We start from the raw sequence: 18,327 nt of genomic DNA, 5'->3' as shown, positions 1-18,327 counted from the left end.
CAATTTTTCAATTTCTAATTTTAAATTTTCATTTTATAATTTCAAATTTTCATTTTCTTTTTCTAAGTTATCTAATTCTCTAGAAAGAGCTTTAATAAATCTAAAGGATTGATTTGGGGTTAGGTTGCGTACCTTACTTACCTGATCTGGTGACGCTCCCCCTTCATTAGTGCTTTCTTCTTCTGAGGTTGCTCCCCCTTCATCTATGCTCATTTCTGAGCTAGACGTTTCTTCTAGCTGATGGTCGGCCATCAGTGCTAATCCCGAGAATTCTTCGACTTCGGATTCGGAGGACGATGAGTCATCCCACGTGGCCTTTAGGTTGTGTTTGGGTCGAGCTGGCTTCTTGTATTTTGACTTTTCTCTTTCTTTCTCCTTTTTCTTTAGTTTTGGGCAGTCATCTTTGATGTGCCCCTCTTCGTTGCAATTGTAGCAGCGAACCGTCCTCTTCTTTCGATGATGCCTCTGCGATTTAAATTTATTAGAACTGAAAAACTTATTGAAGCGTCTTACCAGTAGTGCCGCTTCGGATTCGTCGACTGAGGCTTCGGAGTCAGAACTGTTTACTTTTGCCTTTAGAGCTATGGTCTGACTGGTCTTCTCTGCTCCATTGAGTTCTAAAACTCGAGATTCGTGAAGTTCGAAAGTGGAAAATAATTGTTCTAAAGTACTTACCTCGAGGTCCTTAGAGATGTAATACGCATCTACTAAGGAGGCCCACTCTGGAGTTCTCGGGAAGGCATTGAGCGCGTATCGGATGGAATCCCGATTGGTTACCTCTTCTCCAAGGTTCGTTAGTTGCATTATCAGTTCCTTGATTCTCGCTTGGAGTTGCGCTACCTTCTCGCCTTGGTTCATCCGGAGGTTCGTTAACTGGTTCCTGAGGATGTCACGCTTCGCTAGCTTCGCTAGCTTCGCTTCGGAAGTACCTTCATGTAGCTCCAGGAATTTTTCCCAGAGATCTTTCGCTGAGTCATAGCTTCCGATCCGATTTACTTCTTGTGGTGGCAGCACACTGAGCCTTTCCGTTGGCGACGAAATCGGCTTGCTCCTTCTTGCTCCATGTGTTTTCTTCTTTGTTTTTCGGCGCTGCAAAACCATATTTCATTGTAATAAGAATATCAAAATCCGTTTTAAAAAATACCTCCATTTTGTGCTTCCATGTGGCGAAGTCTCCGTCGAACTTCGGGGGATGGATGTTCGCTCCTGCCATCATCTTGATCGTAGTGCTTCAGTTGGCGGTTAGTCCTTCTGAGGCGATCAGGCTCTGATACCACTTGTTGGTGCAACGGAGGCCGGCAAGAGGGGGGTGAATTGCTGAAAACAACAAGTAACTATACCCTCCTCGTACTTTCAACTCAGTTAATGCAATAGTTAACAAAATAATAAAACAGTAAAAGAAAGACACAGAAGAATTAACCTGGTTACAACCAAGGAGGTTGTTAATCCAGGGCAGTAGAAGCGCACTAAAAGAAACTCTCCTTTGCTGAAGGCGGAGAAGCCTTTTACACTTTCAAAAGCTCAGAACTATTGCTAGGAAACACTACAGATTGAATGCTTGAGTTGTTGTCCAATTCCTAGCTCCAGGGGCCTTTATATAGGTCTTGGAAATCTTATCCCGAGAGTCCAAGGTGCCTCCAACTCGATCTGCAGATAAAACTTTATCCACAGCGCAAACGGTCAAACTGGCCTGCTCAAGGCGCCTTGAACAGGCTTGAAGGCGCCTTCAAGCTTGTTTAAGGCGCCTTTAAGCTACAGTAACTTCTGCTACAGTAACTTTCTGCTACAGTAATTTCCAGCTTCTTTTGACTCATTTTCTTCTTCGCTTTGGCTTCCGAAGCTCCGTTCTTTTGGGTGATTGCGGCCAACCGGAATAGGGCTCACCCGAACCCAATTCCCGGTCTTCTCCTCGAGCAGCCTTCCGTCCCGGCTTAACGTCCCTCGAACGCCGCGCACGCTCTTCACGCCCACCGGAGTACTCTTCCGCAGCTCTCTCGTCCTTCGGACGCACCGAGCCCGTCGGCTCCCTTCCCGTGCCGTCCTTCTCGCTAGCTGCGTCTTCCGCTCGACTTCCTGTGCTCCTAAGCTTATGCACACTCAGACACAGGGATCAAACACAGCAGGACCTAACTAACTTGGTTGATCACATCAAAACTATCACGGGGTCCAACACTATGTTTACAACCTTGCAACCCCAACAATCCCCCCCTCAAACAAAGGACCATAGGCTTCCTACGTCCGATCATCGACCCACCAGGTCTTCCTAGCCCTCGGTCCACCCGACCTACTAGGACTTCCTGCCTGGTGTCTGGTCCTCTTGATCCGAACATAGGAGCCCCCACTTTCTTTGTTCGAGGTCAATATTCACATGACTCAATCAAACCATAGCTCTTATGCATAGTCGGCGGTTAAACCTTCTGGAAATCCGGGCTCTGATACCAATTGTAGGATCGAAAAGAATTTAGATATCTTCACAATGGCATGATATTGTCCACTTTGGGCATAAGCCCTCATGGTTTTGCTCTTGGGCTCTACCCAAAAGGCTTCATTCCAATGGAGCTATCTTTTCTCTTATAAACTCATGATCTTTTTCATGTGTTTTCAATATGGGACCATGTTTGTAACCTTGCAACCCCAACAGTAAGAGTTTCATTAATATTGTTTATTTGTACTTTAAAACTATTGTTAATATGTCATTATTTTTCCTAAAAAAATTATATCAATTTGGATATTATGTCTTTGGAAATCTCCATAACCTCTTGCTTGGACTGAAATTTTAATGTGTTCTATAAAATCATGTATGATCATATTAAAGTTTGGGTAGAAATAAGTGATGCCTAGATTGTTATTCATATCAACTTCAATAAGTCCACTAACTGCTTTGTCATTATTAGAAAACCTAGAGTCATAGAGAACTAAAAAGACTTTAGCTCCTATATTTTTTCTGGTAAGTGCTCTAAGGTCGAACACAATTAATCCTAAATGGATATAATTATATTTGTGTTGCAAGAGTATTCTGGTTGATTCTTTAGTCATAAGTGTAAAATATTATTTAACTCCATCTGGTAAATGAAGTAGTTATGTTCTTTGATGTCGATAAAAATGTTATAGAAAATGATAACAATTCTTGATTGTATATCTTTCTTGGATTAAGAGTATTTAATTATTTATTAAAAAAAGTATCTAAATTTTGTTCAATGCCAATAAGTCATTCTAATTAGTAAGTAGCAACATGACTTTTTGTCTTCTAGGTAGAGTAGTAAAGTTCTATCTGGTTGTCTTAATATTTGTGAAGGTTCTACAAAAGGCTCAATTTGGGTTTGAGATTGTGTGGATTCATTGGCGGAATTTTTGGTTTGTTCTTTTATATATATAAGAAACTTGCAAGTACTAGGTAATTTTTTGATTTGTTTTGGTGTATATATATACCAAAACTTTGGTGTTTAATATATTTTTATTGAATACCAATAAATTAAACTTTTTTAATTATGTTTTTTTATTTTGATGTTAATTGTAATATATTTATTTTTTTGAATGACGGTAATTAAATGAAATAAAGAAAAATAATAATATAAAAGGTATCCGATCCTGACTCTCGAATGCCTCCCTAAATCTCGTCCAGGTAATATGTTGCTCGTCTATAATCGAGCGCTGTGTGTCCCACCATATCTCTACCTCATCTCGTACCTCAAGTACGCAGTAGTAGACACGACTGGAGGGGGTGTCGTGTATACTGAAGGTGATATCACTAGTGGTACAGTCGAGGTATGTACCTCTGAAGTCGGAACTATCGGGATCTGATACGCAGACGTACCCACAATGACCTGAGGAGTCTGCCTCTGACGAACTGACTCAGCCCTAGCAGACCTCTCTGAAGACTCTGTCTCAGGAGAATCTATCAGCCTCTTACGTGGTCGCCCACGTCTCGGTACCGGAACACGCGTAGGTGTCATATCTGTAAACAAAATGTTACCCAGATATCACTACAGGTATAAAAACTATAAAGTTACCTAGTTTACCTATTTGCCGTCTGGAGATATCCTGTCGCTGCTTAGCCCCAAATAGAACCTCGTCAAAATACCTCGAAATTTCGAAACAAGAAAATCGACGGAAATCCGTACCATCCAAAAATACCCAGATAAACTTGTAAACTCTAGAACACGAGAAACAAGTATCAGAAATCCGCTCTGATACCAAATAAATTGGTATCAGATAAAATCCCGAAAATCCAGAATACCTAGCAAGACTCGTGACCTGCTCTGATACCAAATAAATTAGTATCAAATAAAATCCCAAAAAATCCAGATACGCTAACAAACTCCAGGACACAAAAATCCGAAATCAGAGCCTAGCTCTGATACCAAATAAATTGGTATCAGATAAACCTCGAAAATCCAAAACGAAGAGCAAGTATCACCTTGCTCTGATACCAAATAAATTGTCACGCCCCAGGTAGTTCCTGTCTGAAGAAATTTCGGCAGCATCTCCCCTGTACGGGTGACAATATGAATCCAGAATACATATATCTATACCTCGGCCACACACGGCCGGAACAATACAATACAAATAAGAAACAAACCACGCAGTTTATATCAACATTCCACACAATTCAACATATAATCAATCCACGCAGTTTAATAAGCAAGGACGATATAGAATCCTCGAAGATATATGTAAACATCCTACTCCACTACAATGAAGAAAACAAAATCCACGAAGTAGTGAGAAAATCCGCAGCGGAAAACAAAAGTAGTAAACCCGAATGTTCAATGTCCACAATACAAACCCACAATATAAGTGTATAAGATGCAAAAGCAAAATACTATCCGACAAAGAAAATCCTCACGATAATGGGGCTAGCGACTGGAACCTCTCCTGACGGCCTCAATCTGAAAAATAGTAACAACGGGGTGAGTTCAAAGAACTCAGCAGGTAATCCAATAGATATGTACAGCAATATATAACCACCAGTAACATCCTATGGTACAGTACACTAAACCATAGAGCCTACAGTACAGTTTCCTAACAGTACAACCTACGGTACAGTCTCCTAACAGTATAACAGATATGCATAGCTGAAATAAACTGTAATAACCAGCAATAGGCATAAAATACAGTCTATAGCAAGAATAATAAGAAAATGCATAACTGAAATAAATCAACCTCAAAGAAAAGGAGGTGCGTCGGTAATCTAGGGCAGAGACAAGAAAGTAAAGAAGAAAGGATCGGTCGAGGTTTCTTACCCTCGAAGCCCTAAAGACCCTCCCACGCCGACGATCGGGTGGATCTGGATCGATCCAGTGGTGTCGGATAGGGGCTAGAAGGATTGTTGCTTGATTTGTGATCTACACTGGTTGATCACTTCTCTTGATTCGATCAGTGAGGTGAGTTTTGATTACTATGATGTTCTAGTGTTGTTGTGATCCGATTGAATCCAATAAGGTGAGGTGAGGTTCTGTTCTAAGATTGATTTAGGATATTGAGATGATTGTGTGACCGATTCTTCCTTTCCCTTGCTCACCAGAGGTATCCGGTTGGTGGACAGCAGCTACATTAGGGCTGTGAGGTTCTGTTCTGTTCTTGCTGTGGTGTTTCCTTGCCGGCAGCACTCAAACCAGCATCAACAGTAGCTTGATTGAGGTATGTGTAGGAGTAATTGATACATGAGCAGGTTGTGGATGGATTATACTAGTTGTTGATTGTGTGTAGGTTTTTGATCTTGGATGTAGATCCTATTAAATTAGGGATAATTGGATTTCATGATCATGTGTAGATTTAGATGGTGATTTGTATGATTGGTTAGTATATGATTAACTGATACGTGATGTATTGGTTTAGGGTTAAATTGTATTACTATATGAATTAGGTTTATGTGTTGATAGGATTTCCTAATCTAATGGGTGATTAGGGATTAGGTAACTAATCCTAATCGACCATTGGATTTAGTTAAGTAAGTTGTGATTGTGGTGATTAGGGTTTTGCCCTAATTTAGTTTTGGGAATTTTATTTAGCTATTTCATTTGGATTTAGCTAAATAAAATATATATGTTGTTTGACACAGGATTCTGATTCGAGACAGGCGTCTCGACGTTGACTTCGGATTTGGGATTGTACCTTCTATTTGAGGCGGGTACCCTTTGACTTATCTTTTTGATAATGTCTTATGATATGTGTAGTTTATATATAATTACTAGTGGTAGATGGTAGATTATCTCTTCCCTGGTCTTGGCTTAGTTGATACCTATCACATGCTTCTTCTGATAGTTGCTTTACTTTAGAACTGGATGTTTTTATCTTTTGCCATGTGTATATATGTTCATAGAGATGGATATTTATGATGCTTATCTACACTTGACTAGTTGCTGGAGATACTTGTTATATGTTGTTGGATTTGCGTTGCTTATATCATTGTTATACATATGCGTTTGTTTTATTGGCACCTACGCATACGGAGGAGGATATGTTCAGGTATGACATACTGTAGCCGCATGCACCATATTGCATGATTGCATGCTGGGCGATTGACAACTCCATTATTGTTGAGCTCGTCGGCCGGCTACATGAGGGTCTGCACACAGCGTGACCACTGCATGGGTAGTGGCACAACACTCAGGGTGTGTATGGCAGGTTGCTCGGTGGTGCACCGCCGAGGTGCTCATGGGTAGCACGATACAGCGGGGGTTGCAGCCGGGATCCCTCCCCGTCATTGTGTACCAGGAGATGAGAGCATTGCGCTCCCTCACTATGTTTGAGGCAGGAGGATAGGTGTACTCCGACAACATCTCGTCCACTCGGTCACTCATCAGGGGTAGTGACGGCAGAGTGCACGGTTGTCACAGCCCTACCCACTCGGTCTCACCATTGTGTGTGAGATGGCTGAGCATGGCAGTAGGGGTGACCAGGACATGTCATTTGCATCATATGCACAGATTGCATTATTTGTGATTGATGCATTTTGGTGATTGCATATGATTGACATGCATACAGGTTATATGCTTTTGCTCTGACTATTTTTATTTGTGTATGTTCACAGTCAGTTGTACAAGCCTCGCAGGTGAGTACAGTTTATTTCAGTTATGCATTTTCTTATTATTCTTGATATAGACTGTACTTTATGTCTATTGCTGGTTATTACAGTTTATTTCAGCTATGCATATCTGCTATATTGTTAGGAGACTGTACCGTAGGTTGTACTGTTAGGAAACTGTACTGTAGGCTCTATGGTTTAGTGTACTGTACCATAGGATGTTACTGGTGGTTATATATTGCTGTACATATCTATTGGATTACCTGCTGAGTTCTTTGAACTTACCCCGTTGTTACTATTTTTCAGGTTGAGGCCGTCGGGAGATATTCCAGTCGCTAGCCCCATTATCGCGAGGATTTTCTTTGTCAGATTATATTTTGCTTTTGTATCCTATATACTTGTATTGTGGGTTTGTATTGTGGATATTGAACATTCGGGTTTACTACTTTTGTTTTCCATTGCGGATTTTCTCACTACTTCGTGAATTTGTTTTCTTCGTTGTAGTGGAGTAGGATGTTTACATATATCTTCGAGGATTCTATATCGTTTTTCCTTATTAAACTGCGTGGATTGATTATATGTTGAGCTGTGTGGAATGTTGATATAAACTGCGTGGTTTGTTTCGTATTTGTATTGTATTGTTCCGGCCGTATGTGGCCGAGGTATAGATATATGTATTCTGGATTTATATTGTCACCCGTACAGAGGAGATGTTGCCGAAATTTCTTCGAACGGGGACTACCTGGGACGTGACAATTTATTTGGTATCTAATATATATGAGTATAAAGATGTATATATGATTTTTGATGAAGATGAGGATGTATATATAATCTTTGATAGGGATGGGGATGGAGATGAGGATGAAAATAGAAATGTGAATAAAAGTTAAAAAAATCTAATGAGGATGGAAATAGTATGAACACAAACAATATTAAATCCGATCTACATCCCTATTGTATACCTCTAAAACCAATGACTACCTGCATTAGAACATTACCAACCTCAGCCTGGATTAAGCAATCAATCAAACAACCAAATGAATAAATTCACTAGCTTTTTCCTATTCTCTGAATGCAAACACACCAAATAAGTCAATTTTCGCTTTATCCTCGAAACTCGTTTTTTCGTCGGACTCCGATCATGTCAATTCCAGTGGCAAAAAAACGTCAGCAGTATGTTTCAAATTTTTGTTATTTTACACATTTAGCATGCAACGTGGAGACTATTACTTAGTTGGTCTCAAAAAATCGAACTTAGTGGTTGGTTCAAGGTTGGTATATCTTTTTTCGATCTGATTTCTGTTTTATTATTATTATTATTTTCGGAATCAAAAATATTGCATCAGTCTCCACCACGGAACATGGCCTCGTGGCTCACGCCACGCAATCTTCTTGTATTCGCGCTGGCCAATTAGACCAATCCTGATCGTTTTCTAATCCTCCTACTATGATTTGTATATCAGATTAGGTTCGAAATCTTATCAAAATTGATTACGATATATGATGTAAAGTAGAGATGGTTCGTTCATCGTCGATGACCTCTAATTATCTTGACTCAATTTAAAATTATAATCTAGATAAAAAAATAAAACAGGAGAAATCATAACCATTTGATCTGATATATAAATTATGAAAGACATCAAGATAAAATCGTAAATTATAGACCAGTTCTTATCTCTATGTTGTTTAACTAAATTTAGCTATCAACGTCTGATCAAATAATTGAGTTGATGATTCTAAATCTGGACGCATTCTAATTTCTATAATTCCCCGTAAAATGTGTGTCTGTTTGTCCCCTGGAATTTGCGGTGTTAAGAGACACGACTCATTCTCATAATGTTGGACATTTTCAAAGGCTCGCCAAATTTGAACCAACCATTAATGGCACTTGGTACTTTATCCCTATTGATTTGCTCTTTTTAAATTTATTTGATAAATCGCCCACCTCTCGCTCTACTGGGTGTCTAATCTTTGTATATAAAGGGCGCTGTAATGGACAAATCTATAAAAGTGCGGTGCTGGGCTCTAGTCTAGCCCCTTTTTTTAATTGTTAAATATATGTATTAGAGTAAGGCGGGTTGAATAGGGACTCGTTCTAATTTATCTTTCTTCCTCCTAGATAATAGTAGTAATAGGATGATAGATCCTCTGGTACAAAAAAAAAATTTTGAATCAAAAGAGGCTTTCTCTATTTATTAGTGGGATGAATTGGATCCTACCTGTTAAACAGGTGGAAATCAGTTCATCCAACTAATGAATGAACAAGGGACCAGGGGTGATCCAGGGATCCTGGACCAGAGGATCCTTGCTTGTAGTAACGGAAAAATAAAATAAATAAGATAAAGAAAATACAAATAAACTCTAATATATCTATTTAATGTGGTTCAAAATAAAACCCGTACTCTACAATGTGTTCTTAAAATGAACAGTCTTCAGTAAACTCTTTCTCGATAGAGTAAACTTCCCATAAAATACTCATTTTCTTTATAAAATGGAGAATAAGTTTAGAAAGAAGAGTATAGACTTGAAAACTATATGACGATGTCTTAAGAGTATTCAATATTAATTAGTAATCTCCTTCAAACCTCAAACTTCCTTTAAATAGAAAGAAAACAGTTGATCTCGAATTAACTCATTTTCTATGCATCGGTCAACTAACATATCTATCAGTCTACTAGTATTATCGTTGGGCATAGCCAACGAGCTCCCATAAAATTTAAAATTCTATTTAACGAGTCTCTATCAGTCAACTGATGCTCTACTATTGGTTGCTATGAGAAACAATAGATATAAAACCGAGTACCAAGTCAAAGAAAAAAAATAACATTGAGCGTCAATCTTATGTTTTAAAAAAATTAAAATAAAAATTTTTAATTGAGAGACCAATTCTTGGATCCATATCTCCGTATATTTTACAAGATCTCCACGTATAATTTTATTTTTAATTTAATTATATATTTATTTAATTAACTATTGTAATTATAAATACGGACCATTCAAATTGAACTTGTCACCTTTTATACCTACTATTTCCTTAGCTATTATCCAATTGCGCCTATGGATGAGAGCCCTTGCTCTTCTACTATGAGATCATGCTTCAATTCTCCTTCAATTTTAACTTATTCATCGACCTTCTCTGCCCATCCTCCCTCGATACTCATCCCCATGTACTTTGCTGGTCACGCTTGTGGCCACAATCACTCTCTTCATGCCAAAGCTCTTGCCCACAAAGGTGTAATTGTCGATATGGCCACCCTCAGCCGCAGTTGTCTCTACCGAATCAACATATCTTCCACATCAGCATACCCTTATAGTTACACCAACGGTGGGAGCGAGCAACTCTAGATTAATCTCTTGCACGAGATGCTCGAGTATGGTGCCACGCCAAGCCCGTGGACCGACTACTTATGTTGGTGCAGTTTGCACGTTATATACAATCCTATAACTTCTACCTCACCGTTGATGACACGCTCTAGCATCTAGGTATTCCACCATGGCCCCTAAATTTTTAGCGTCTACAAATTACTGATAAATTGAAAAATCTAATAAAAATTTAAAATATAAAATTCAATAAAAATATATAGGAAAATGAGTTGATAATGTGCTCATATGAAGTGAACTTAGACCTTATGGACTAGACCAATTCGGACCTCTTCTATGGTAGACTAGATCAACTCGGAATTAGCTAAGTCCATTTTTAATTATTAGATCAGTCCCTAGATACTGTATTAGATAAAATATTTCTATAATTTATCTTTTAAGCTGATGATATTTGACATAGAGTTATCAGTTTTACTATTATAATAATACTAATAAAAAAAAATAAAAAACACGTCTGTCGAAAATAAAGACCAAATAAAAGGCGTGTCAAAATAAACACCGACCAAATCTAGTGGGGGCAGGGGGATCGCATGGTGCAATGTAATGGAAGGAAGAATCAGGAGCCGTCACGGCTGCCTAGCGCGTCGGTTCATTGGGTTGCGTGTAGCAGCGAAAGCAGACCCATTCCTTTGAAAAAAACTAGGGCAAAGAGAAAAGTAATTTCAAGGAGCCAAATTGCTGGCTGTGTAATTTATATTTATTTCAGCAATTGGTATGGACAAGCAATTAATGTCCCAGCAATGGGAAGGGAAGTGATGGAGAGTATTCAAATCTCATTACATTTTGAAAAACTTTATGATGCTGATTGTTACCGATTGATGGAAAATTTTCTGGGGCCCAGTAGCCGGTCCGGATGATTAGACAGACGAATAAATTAAAAATTACATTTGCGAAAATTTTAACAATCATTTCTCTTCCAATTTCTGGGTTTCTTTTGCCCACCCCCACTTTCCGTTCAAAGAACCCATAAAGGATTTCGTGGATCCGTTCCAAGTTGCATTTCAAATGCAGGAGACGATGTACCTTTCATTTTGCGGGTCCCACTAATATTCACGGCGACGATTTGGGATTTTTCGTGTTGAATTTGGAGAAGAATTGGATGGGATCCGTGAAAGACAAACCGTCGGGACAAGTGAAACGAGGGATAAAAAGGCGAGGAATAAAGAAAGCCAGAGATACTTGCTTGCACGGAAGAAGAAGAAGAAGAAGAAGAAGAGGAGGAGGAGGAGAAAGGATTGGTGAATAAGGGCGAAGAGTTCGTTTTCTTCCTCCTAGTCTGCCCGCTCCCCTCCCTTCTTCTCTAAAGGAGGTAAAAATTCAATCTTGGTTGCCGCCGAGGAATTTGACCTCGATCAGTCGATAAAGCCGTCTGTTCGGAGGATAATTTCTGAGCTTCCTTGTGATGGGGTTCGAGGAGGGGATAGGGAAGGAGAGAGGGGGCGTCGGTGTGGGGTACCAGTTCCTGACGAGGCGCAAGCAGGTGGATTCTAAACGCGCGAGGGCGGACGTGGGGCACCAGCTCGCCAAAGCATTGTCGGTGTCGCAGCTTGTGGCCATAGGTAGTGACGTCGATTTGCTTAAGTTCGCAGTTGCCTTCATTGTTCTCTCCTGTTCATATTAGTAGTTTGCAAGTTACAATCAATGTTTTCATCGTTACCGCTCTTAGATTCATTGTGGGTTGAGTTATTTGTTCTTAGGATATTTCTATGTTTTTGCAAAGCTTATTTTCATCCTACAATATTCTTTTGCTTCCATACCCCAGGAAGGATTCCTGGATTTTATAGTAACATAGCCCCTTATAAATATTTTTCTTTCTTTCTAGGTGTTGGCACAACAATAGGTGCTGGAGTTTATGTTCTTGTTGGAACTGTTGCCAGAGAACATACTGGGCCAGCACTCACCATCTCTTTTCTGATAGCTGGGATAGCAGCTGCTCTTTCAGCTTTCTGCTATGCGGAGCTTGCGAGCCGATGCCCTTCTGCAGGAAGCGCCTATCACTATTCCTACATTTGTGTTGGAGAAGGGTAATCATTTAGACAAGTACAGTAACAATGTTAGGCTGTTAGTGTCATTATCAAATGACATAACCCATTAGAAAATGTTCTAAAAAAATTAGTTTTATTAAAGGATGGTGGATATAGGGCATATTAGTGATTGAGATTGACTATCATATTTAATGAACTGTAGCATTATGTAACCTGCAGTGTAATAAGGTTCGTGTTGATATAGAGCACATTATGTAATATGTGTCTTGTTATTGCTGTTTTGGAATTATGTTGATAAAAAATTTCACTAAATATAAAGTAGTTAATTTCCAAAGTTTGTTGTCTTTTTCAGGGTTGCTTGGATAATTGGTTGGGCTCTAATTCTTGAATACACAATTGGAGGGTCAGCAGTTGCACGTGGAATATCACCAAATTTGGTCTGTGTCTCTCACATATAATTGTAGATCTTTTTAAAAAAAAAAAAAAAAAAATTAAGCACCTACTTCAAGACCTTATTGTACATCATGCTTGTGTTGGTACTTGATAGTTCTTTGTGTTCATATCTTGGAACATTATATTGCACTCTGTACTTGTATATCTTAGTTCAATTCAGATGATTTCCTATCAATCTTCAACAACTTGAAAGTGGAAAATGCATTACTTTTGACTTGTAGTATATCTTCTTGTAGTAATTCTGTCACACTGCATTTCTATCTCAGGTGTTTGAGCTTCTTCATGGATACTATGTTCTCTATTTTTTGTTATTGACTTTTATCTTTTGCAATTTTTTCCTTTGGCATTGTCATTTACGATCTCATGACATGAATAATTTTTGAGGTCAATGGCCTGATGGTTTTTTTTTTAAAAAAAAAGATGGTACTAATGTGCACATCATAATTCTTCTTAAGATGTGACACATCTCTTTTTTCTCTCTATTTAGATGCAATTCTTGTCTTATGTTATGCAATTGAAATTAGAAATTGAAATTCCTTTCCTCCATTTCTAAGTGTCTTTCTTCCAAAATTTGTAAACAGCATTATGTGAATTTGGTTGAACATATAAAATGAATAATTTGTAACATGGAAAAGTTGTTGTTGACAACTGATGTTCCTAGAACAGCGACAAAATGACAGTAACTTAACAAGACTGTAGCTTGACACCCTTAAATTTGATTTCAGGCATTGGTTTTTGGAGGACCTGAAAGTCTGCCTTCATATTTACAACGAATTCATATTCCAGGGATTGATATTATTGTGGATCCATGTGCTGCTATTCTTGTACTGTTTGTAACTGGATTGCTCTGTTTGGGGATAAAGGAGGTATGCCACCAAGTGCAAAGCTTTTCATGTCAGAGTTGATTGCTTGGTACATTTTTGACATTGGTTGGTTTATCATGCAGAGCACATTTATACAGGCAATCATCACGGCATTAAATGTCTGTGTCTTATTATTTGTCATTATTGCTGGTGGCTATATTGGTTTCAAGACTGGATGGGTTGGGTATACTGTATCTGGCGGGTAATTTTGTGACTTAAAATTCTGTACAAGGATTAGATTTGTTCTTGGAAGTTGATCATTCTGTACTCTAATCTTTCAGATATTTCCCTTATGGAATAAATGGAGTTCTTGCTGGTTCAGCAACTGTGTTCTTTGCGTATATAGGGTTTGATTCTGTTGCTAGCACTGCTGAAGAGGTTAGATTGTATTTATTTGTTTTTGCTTCAATGGAATTCTGAGTGCACCTGCTGTTTCTTAAAAGAAATTTTCGCAAGAACTATGAGATTGGTGACTGTGACTATGGAATTTTGAAAAAATGATGAGATGAAATTTCTCATTTGTTATTAGCCAGTCTATTTTATGTTGCTGACAGTTAGCTATTTCAGGTTAAGAATCCTCAAAGAGATTTGCCATTAGGAATAGCAACTGCTTTATCTGTATGTTGCTTATTGTATATGGCAGTTTCTGCTGTGGTTGTTGGCTTGGTTCCATATTTTGCTATGGACCCCGACACTCCAATATCATCTGCATTTACTAGGAATGATGTTCAATGGGCAGTGTAAGTAGGTCGCTATGCATTTGAGCTCTTGCATTCTTGGTCGTTATCTAATTCTTCTTTGACATTATGAATACAGATACTTAGTCACATCAGGTGCAATTCTTGCACTTTGCTCAGCTTTGATGGGTTCACTTCTCCCGCAGGTACAAAAATCCTGATGCCTTTTCCTCGCTTTCAGAAGATTTCACACTATTTATGATTATTTTGTTCTTTATGTTATTGCAAGGGAATGTTGTATATCAAATTTACCTTGCAATGCAAGATCCTATCTGCAAACAGTCATTGGATACCTGTATAAATGATAATGTCAGTCAATGCAAACATGATGAAAATGGTAAACTGATTTTATAAAACAAGTGCATCAGTACAATGTATCGACATGTCTTGTGTTTACTACGTAAGCTGGAACTTGTTGATAACAGGAAAAAGGATTGACCTTGGTTGTTTATCTGTATTATTTATTTATTCAACTTAATATAGTTACAAACCTCGTCATCTATTTTTCTCTGAGTAGCACAACAATTGCAATCTTTCTGAGTAGCTATAATAATGGTCCTCAAACACGAGCAAGGTACCTTACCATGCTTCATTAGAGCAGTATCTATCAATATCTACAAGATCAAGAACTTGAGACAAGAAAATAGGGAATTTTTGTTTTGTGAATAATCTTGAACTATAAGATCTATTTCTTTGTGTGCTCTCCGGTTATTTACAAGATAATACTTGGTGATCGTTTCATTTAGCTATGTCTGGATAATTATTTGTGATAAAGCAATTTACTAATGTTTGGATTTGTTTGCTTCTTTTGCCAGCCTAGAATACTGATGGCAATGGCTAGAGATGGATTGCTACCATCATTTTTCTCTGATGTTAACGAGCGCACACAAGTTCCTGTCAAGAGCACAATTCTAACTGGAATCTTTGCTGCTTCCCTAGCATTCTTTATGGACGTTTCACAACTAGCTGGAATGGTAAGATCACTTTAGGATATAGCGTGCTCTTCGAAGATTTGAGCATACTTATTTTGCTGCCAATTCATTCTGAGAATTTGGATAAGATCATAGAATCGATCGCCAACTATTTATGTTTTTTCTCTCTTTTGTATAGGTCAGTGTTGGCACACTGCTTGCATTTACCATAGTCGCAGTTTCGATTTTGATACTGAGATATGTTCCTCCACGTGAGGTCCCACTGCCAGCATCTCTCCATGAATCAATTGAGTCAGTTTCTTTCCGCTATAGCAGTAATCAACGCCACGATGATGGTACATCACAAGCAATTCCTAAGGAATCAGCTGACTCTCCTCTTATCGTGAAGGAAATTAACAAAGGTACCAAGCTGATGGTACATCACAAGCAATTCTGTTTTGGTTACCGATTGGAGATTTCCTATGTCACTTTCGAATTATGCATAGCTTCTAGTAGCACATACATCAAGTCTCATGGTTAGGTTATGAACTTCAAAATGCTTTTTCATTTTCATATTGAAGTCATCGATATATCAATTGATCTTTGTAGAGAATTTGAGTGAAACAACTAGGCGTCAGAGAGCAGCTTGGAGCATAGCATCGGTTTGTGTTGGAGTGCTGATCCTCACCACATCAGCTTCTTATTCATTTTTACCCAGGTAATTCTTCCTAACTTTCAGTGAATATTTCCTGGTCAGCTGCATGCATAAAACAATCTTGAAATCTTGCAGGGATTTTTTTCCAACATCTTTTGTTGGTTGATTCCTAGATTTTGAGCTTCATTTTTCAGATTCATTTGATGTTCTTTCCAATTATGTTTCTTGATAGTGTCCTACGCTATACCACATGTTCTGCTGGAGGTTTGCTTCTCGTGGTTGGTTTGTCTGTGCTGTCCTGGATAGATCAAGATGATGCTCGCCATACCTTCGGGCACACGGGAGGTACTGTCTAATCTGTTCCTTTTGGAAATGGCACGAGTTCTAACGTTTCAGCGACAACTTAGTAACGATGAAGGCTGGCTCTTTTCAGGTTTCATTTGTCCCTTTGTCCCATTTCTTCCCATTTGTTGCATCCTTGTTAATGCTTATCTGCTGGTAAATCTCGGGTAAGTTGTGATAACTGCCAAGCTGGTAACCCTTTCCTAGCCTCCAAATATCGAAACTGCCTCTGCTTTCATAAATAGGCAAACTCTAAACTCATACTTCGATTGTCTTTTGATATCAGTGCTGGGACATGGTTTCGTGTTTCGCTGTGGTTGCTTCTTGGAGTTTTTGTATACTTGTTCTACGGACGAACACACAGCTCGCTAACTGACGTAGTATACGTCCCCACGGCGCATGTCAAAGAAATATACAGAACCTCAGAATGCGTAGCTTAGATGCCATCACACAGTCGTGTACCAATTCAACGCATCCTTATTTATTTCATCACGGCACGCACAGTCCTCGCAATGTTCGTGTGCCGGAGCTGGTGTTGTAAACAAATGTACCGCTGCCTTACGAGCAAGTAAATAATATGAAAAAGAATGCATGGAGATGAATTTTATGCTTTCTTGTTTCCTTGTTTTGCTGGCTATAGATTGTAAACGGGTGCGTGAGAAGTGGGCCCGCCGCCTACAGAAGGCGAAGCGGGTGCGGTGGCGCCTTTTTTGTCCCGGGAAAAATTTGAATGCTTTTAATTCGCTACGCCGACGATGGCGGAGCCAACGCTGCCATGTCGCAGTAGCAGGAAGGGTAGGATTCCGGGTAGGCAAGAAATTCTAATTGAACTGGAAGAGATAAACGGGGGGAGCGGCAACGGCCTCGCTCTCGTGACCAAGCTGCTGGCCCGCCGCCCTCTCCCGGGCCGCAAGTGGCACTGTGGGTGATTTGTCTTCCCGAAGAAGAGAAAGATGCCAAGCAACATCGTCGAGATTTCTACCGACGAGGAGACGGGTTCGAGGGAGAATGGTAGGTTTAATTCCATCACGCGATTCAATCAGATTGCGCCGACGACGACGCAGGTAAGAAACTCATTTAGCTATCTTATTCTTATTTTTTTTGTTTGGTATTTTACATGATTCCCATATCTGTTATTGGTTTATGGTCTTCTGTTCGTTCTTAGTTGGAGGTTTTTGATTCGGGATGTTAAGAGTGGACATAGGTATGACGTGATAGTCAAAGTCAAGTTGACGTGGAGGTCAAGGTCAAAGGAGTAGTAGTTAGCGTGTCACTAGCGTTAAGGCCTTCATAATGAAGATGACCGGCCTAGAAGCCGATCGGACTTAGGAAACCTAGCGCCTCATTCTTATATTGAGACTATATCATATACTCGAGCAGTCTATATCTGATCGAATTTAAGGGATATTTGGTCCAGCCGGTCATAAGTCCGGCTAGAATAAGGGGGCCAAATTCCCACTCAGTACAAGTTGTACAACATATGACTGGTCGACCTTATGGGCTCTTTCACATGTCAGCCCTCCTTTATATAACCGATTAAAATAACTCGGGTCAGATTCACACAGCTCAGCATGCCCTTCTCTTACACATATAGAAAAGCAGTTCCCCTTATAAACTCGGCTGAATTTCCATATATCAGATTCTCGCTTCAAAGACAAGTCTTCTCTCATGTGGACGATCAACTTAAAGTATCGATTGAATTTTCAGGGACTCGGTTTTCCATTCCTTAGAGGCAAGTATCCAGATATATGACCAGTTGACTAAAGAATCAACCGAACATAATGTTCCTGAATAAATCTCTGGCACTGCTTAGTACATAACCGAGTAGCTTAAGGGAAGAATGGATATGCAGTCGATCGGTTTAAAGACTGTCAGAATATACTCAACAGATAAAATGGTTAGGGAATCACAACAGCCTGTCAGAATAACAACAGTTTGTCAGAGAATATTTCTTTATTGTTATATGCGTATTC

At 39.2% G+C, this 18,327-nt stretch overlaps 1 protein-coding gene across 1 annotated transcript; it reads left to right on the top strand.

The window, feature by feature from the left end:
• Positions 1–11,588: 11,588 nt before the first annotated feature.
• On the top strand, positions 11,589–16,956 carry LOC121979576 (cationic amino acid transporter 2, vacuolar-like). Its single transcript, XM_042531576.1, has 14 exons — positions 11,589–11,967; positions 12,231–12,432; positions 12,746–12,830; positions 13,572–13,712; positions 13,793–13,911; positions 13,991–14,087; positions 14,277–14,449; positions 14,526–14,592; positions 15,262–15,420; positions 15,557–15,779; positions 15,967–16,075; positions 16,245–16,357; positions 16,446–16,521; positions 16,641–16,956. Exons 1-14 carry the CDS (start codon positions 11,811–11,813, stop codon positions 16,792–16,794), a joined length of 1,875 nt encoding a protein of 624 aa, XP_042387510.1. The 5' UTR covers positions 11,589–11,810; the 3' UTR covers positions 16,795–16,956.
• The last annotated feature ends 1,371 nt before the right edge of the window (positions 16,957–18,327 follow it).

This window comes from Zingiber officinale, chromosome 1B (genome assembly GCF_018446385.1).
Source record: "Zingiber officinale cultivar Zhangliang chromosome 1B, Zo_v1.1, whole genome shotgun sequence".
Classification (NCBI taxonomy): Eukaryota; Viridiplantae; Streptophyta; class Magnoliopsida; order Zingiberales; family Zingiberaceae; genus Zingiber; species Zingiber officinale.
Note: the sequence above shows the minus strand (reverse complement) of the source record. Positions and strands in the feature narration are given on the sequence as shown.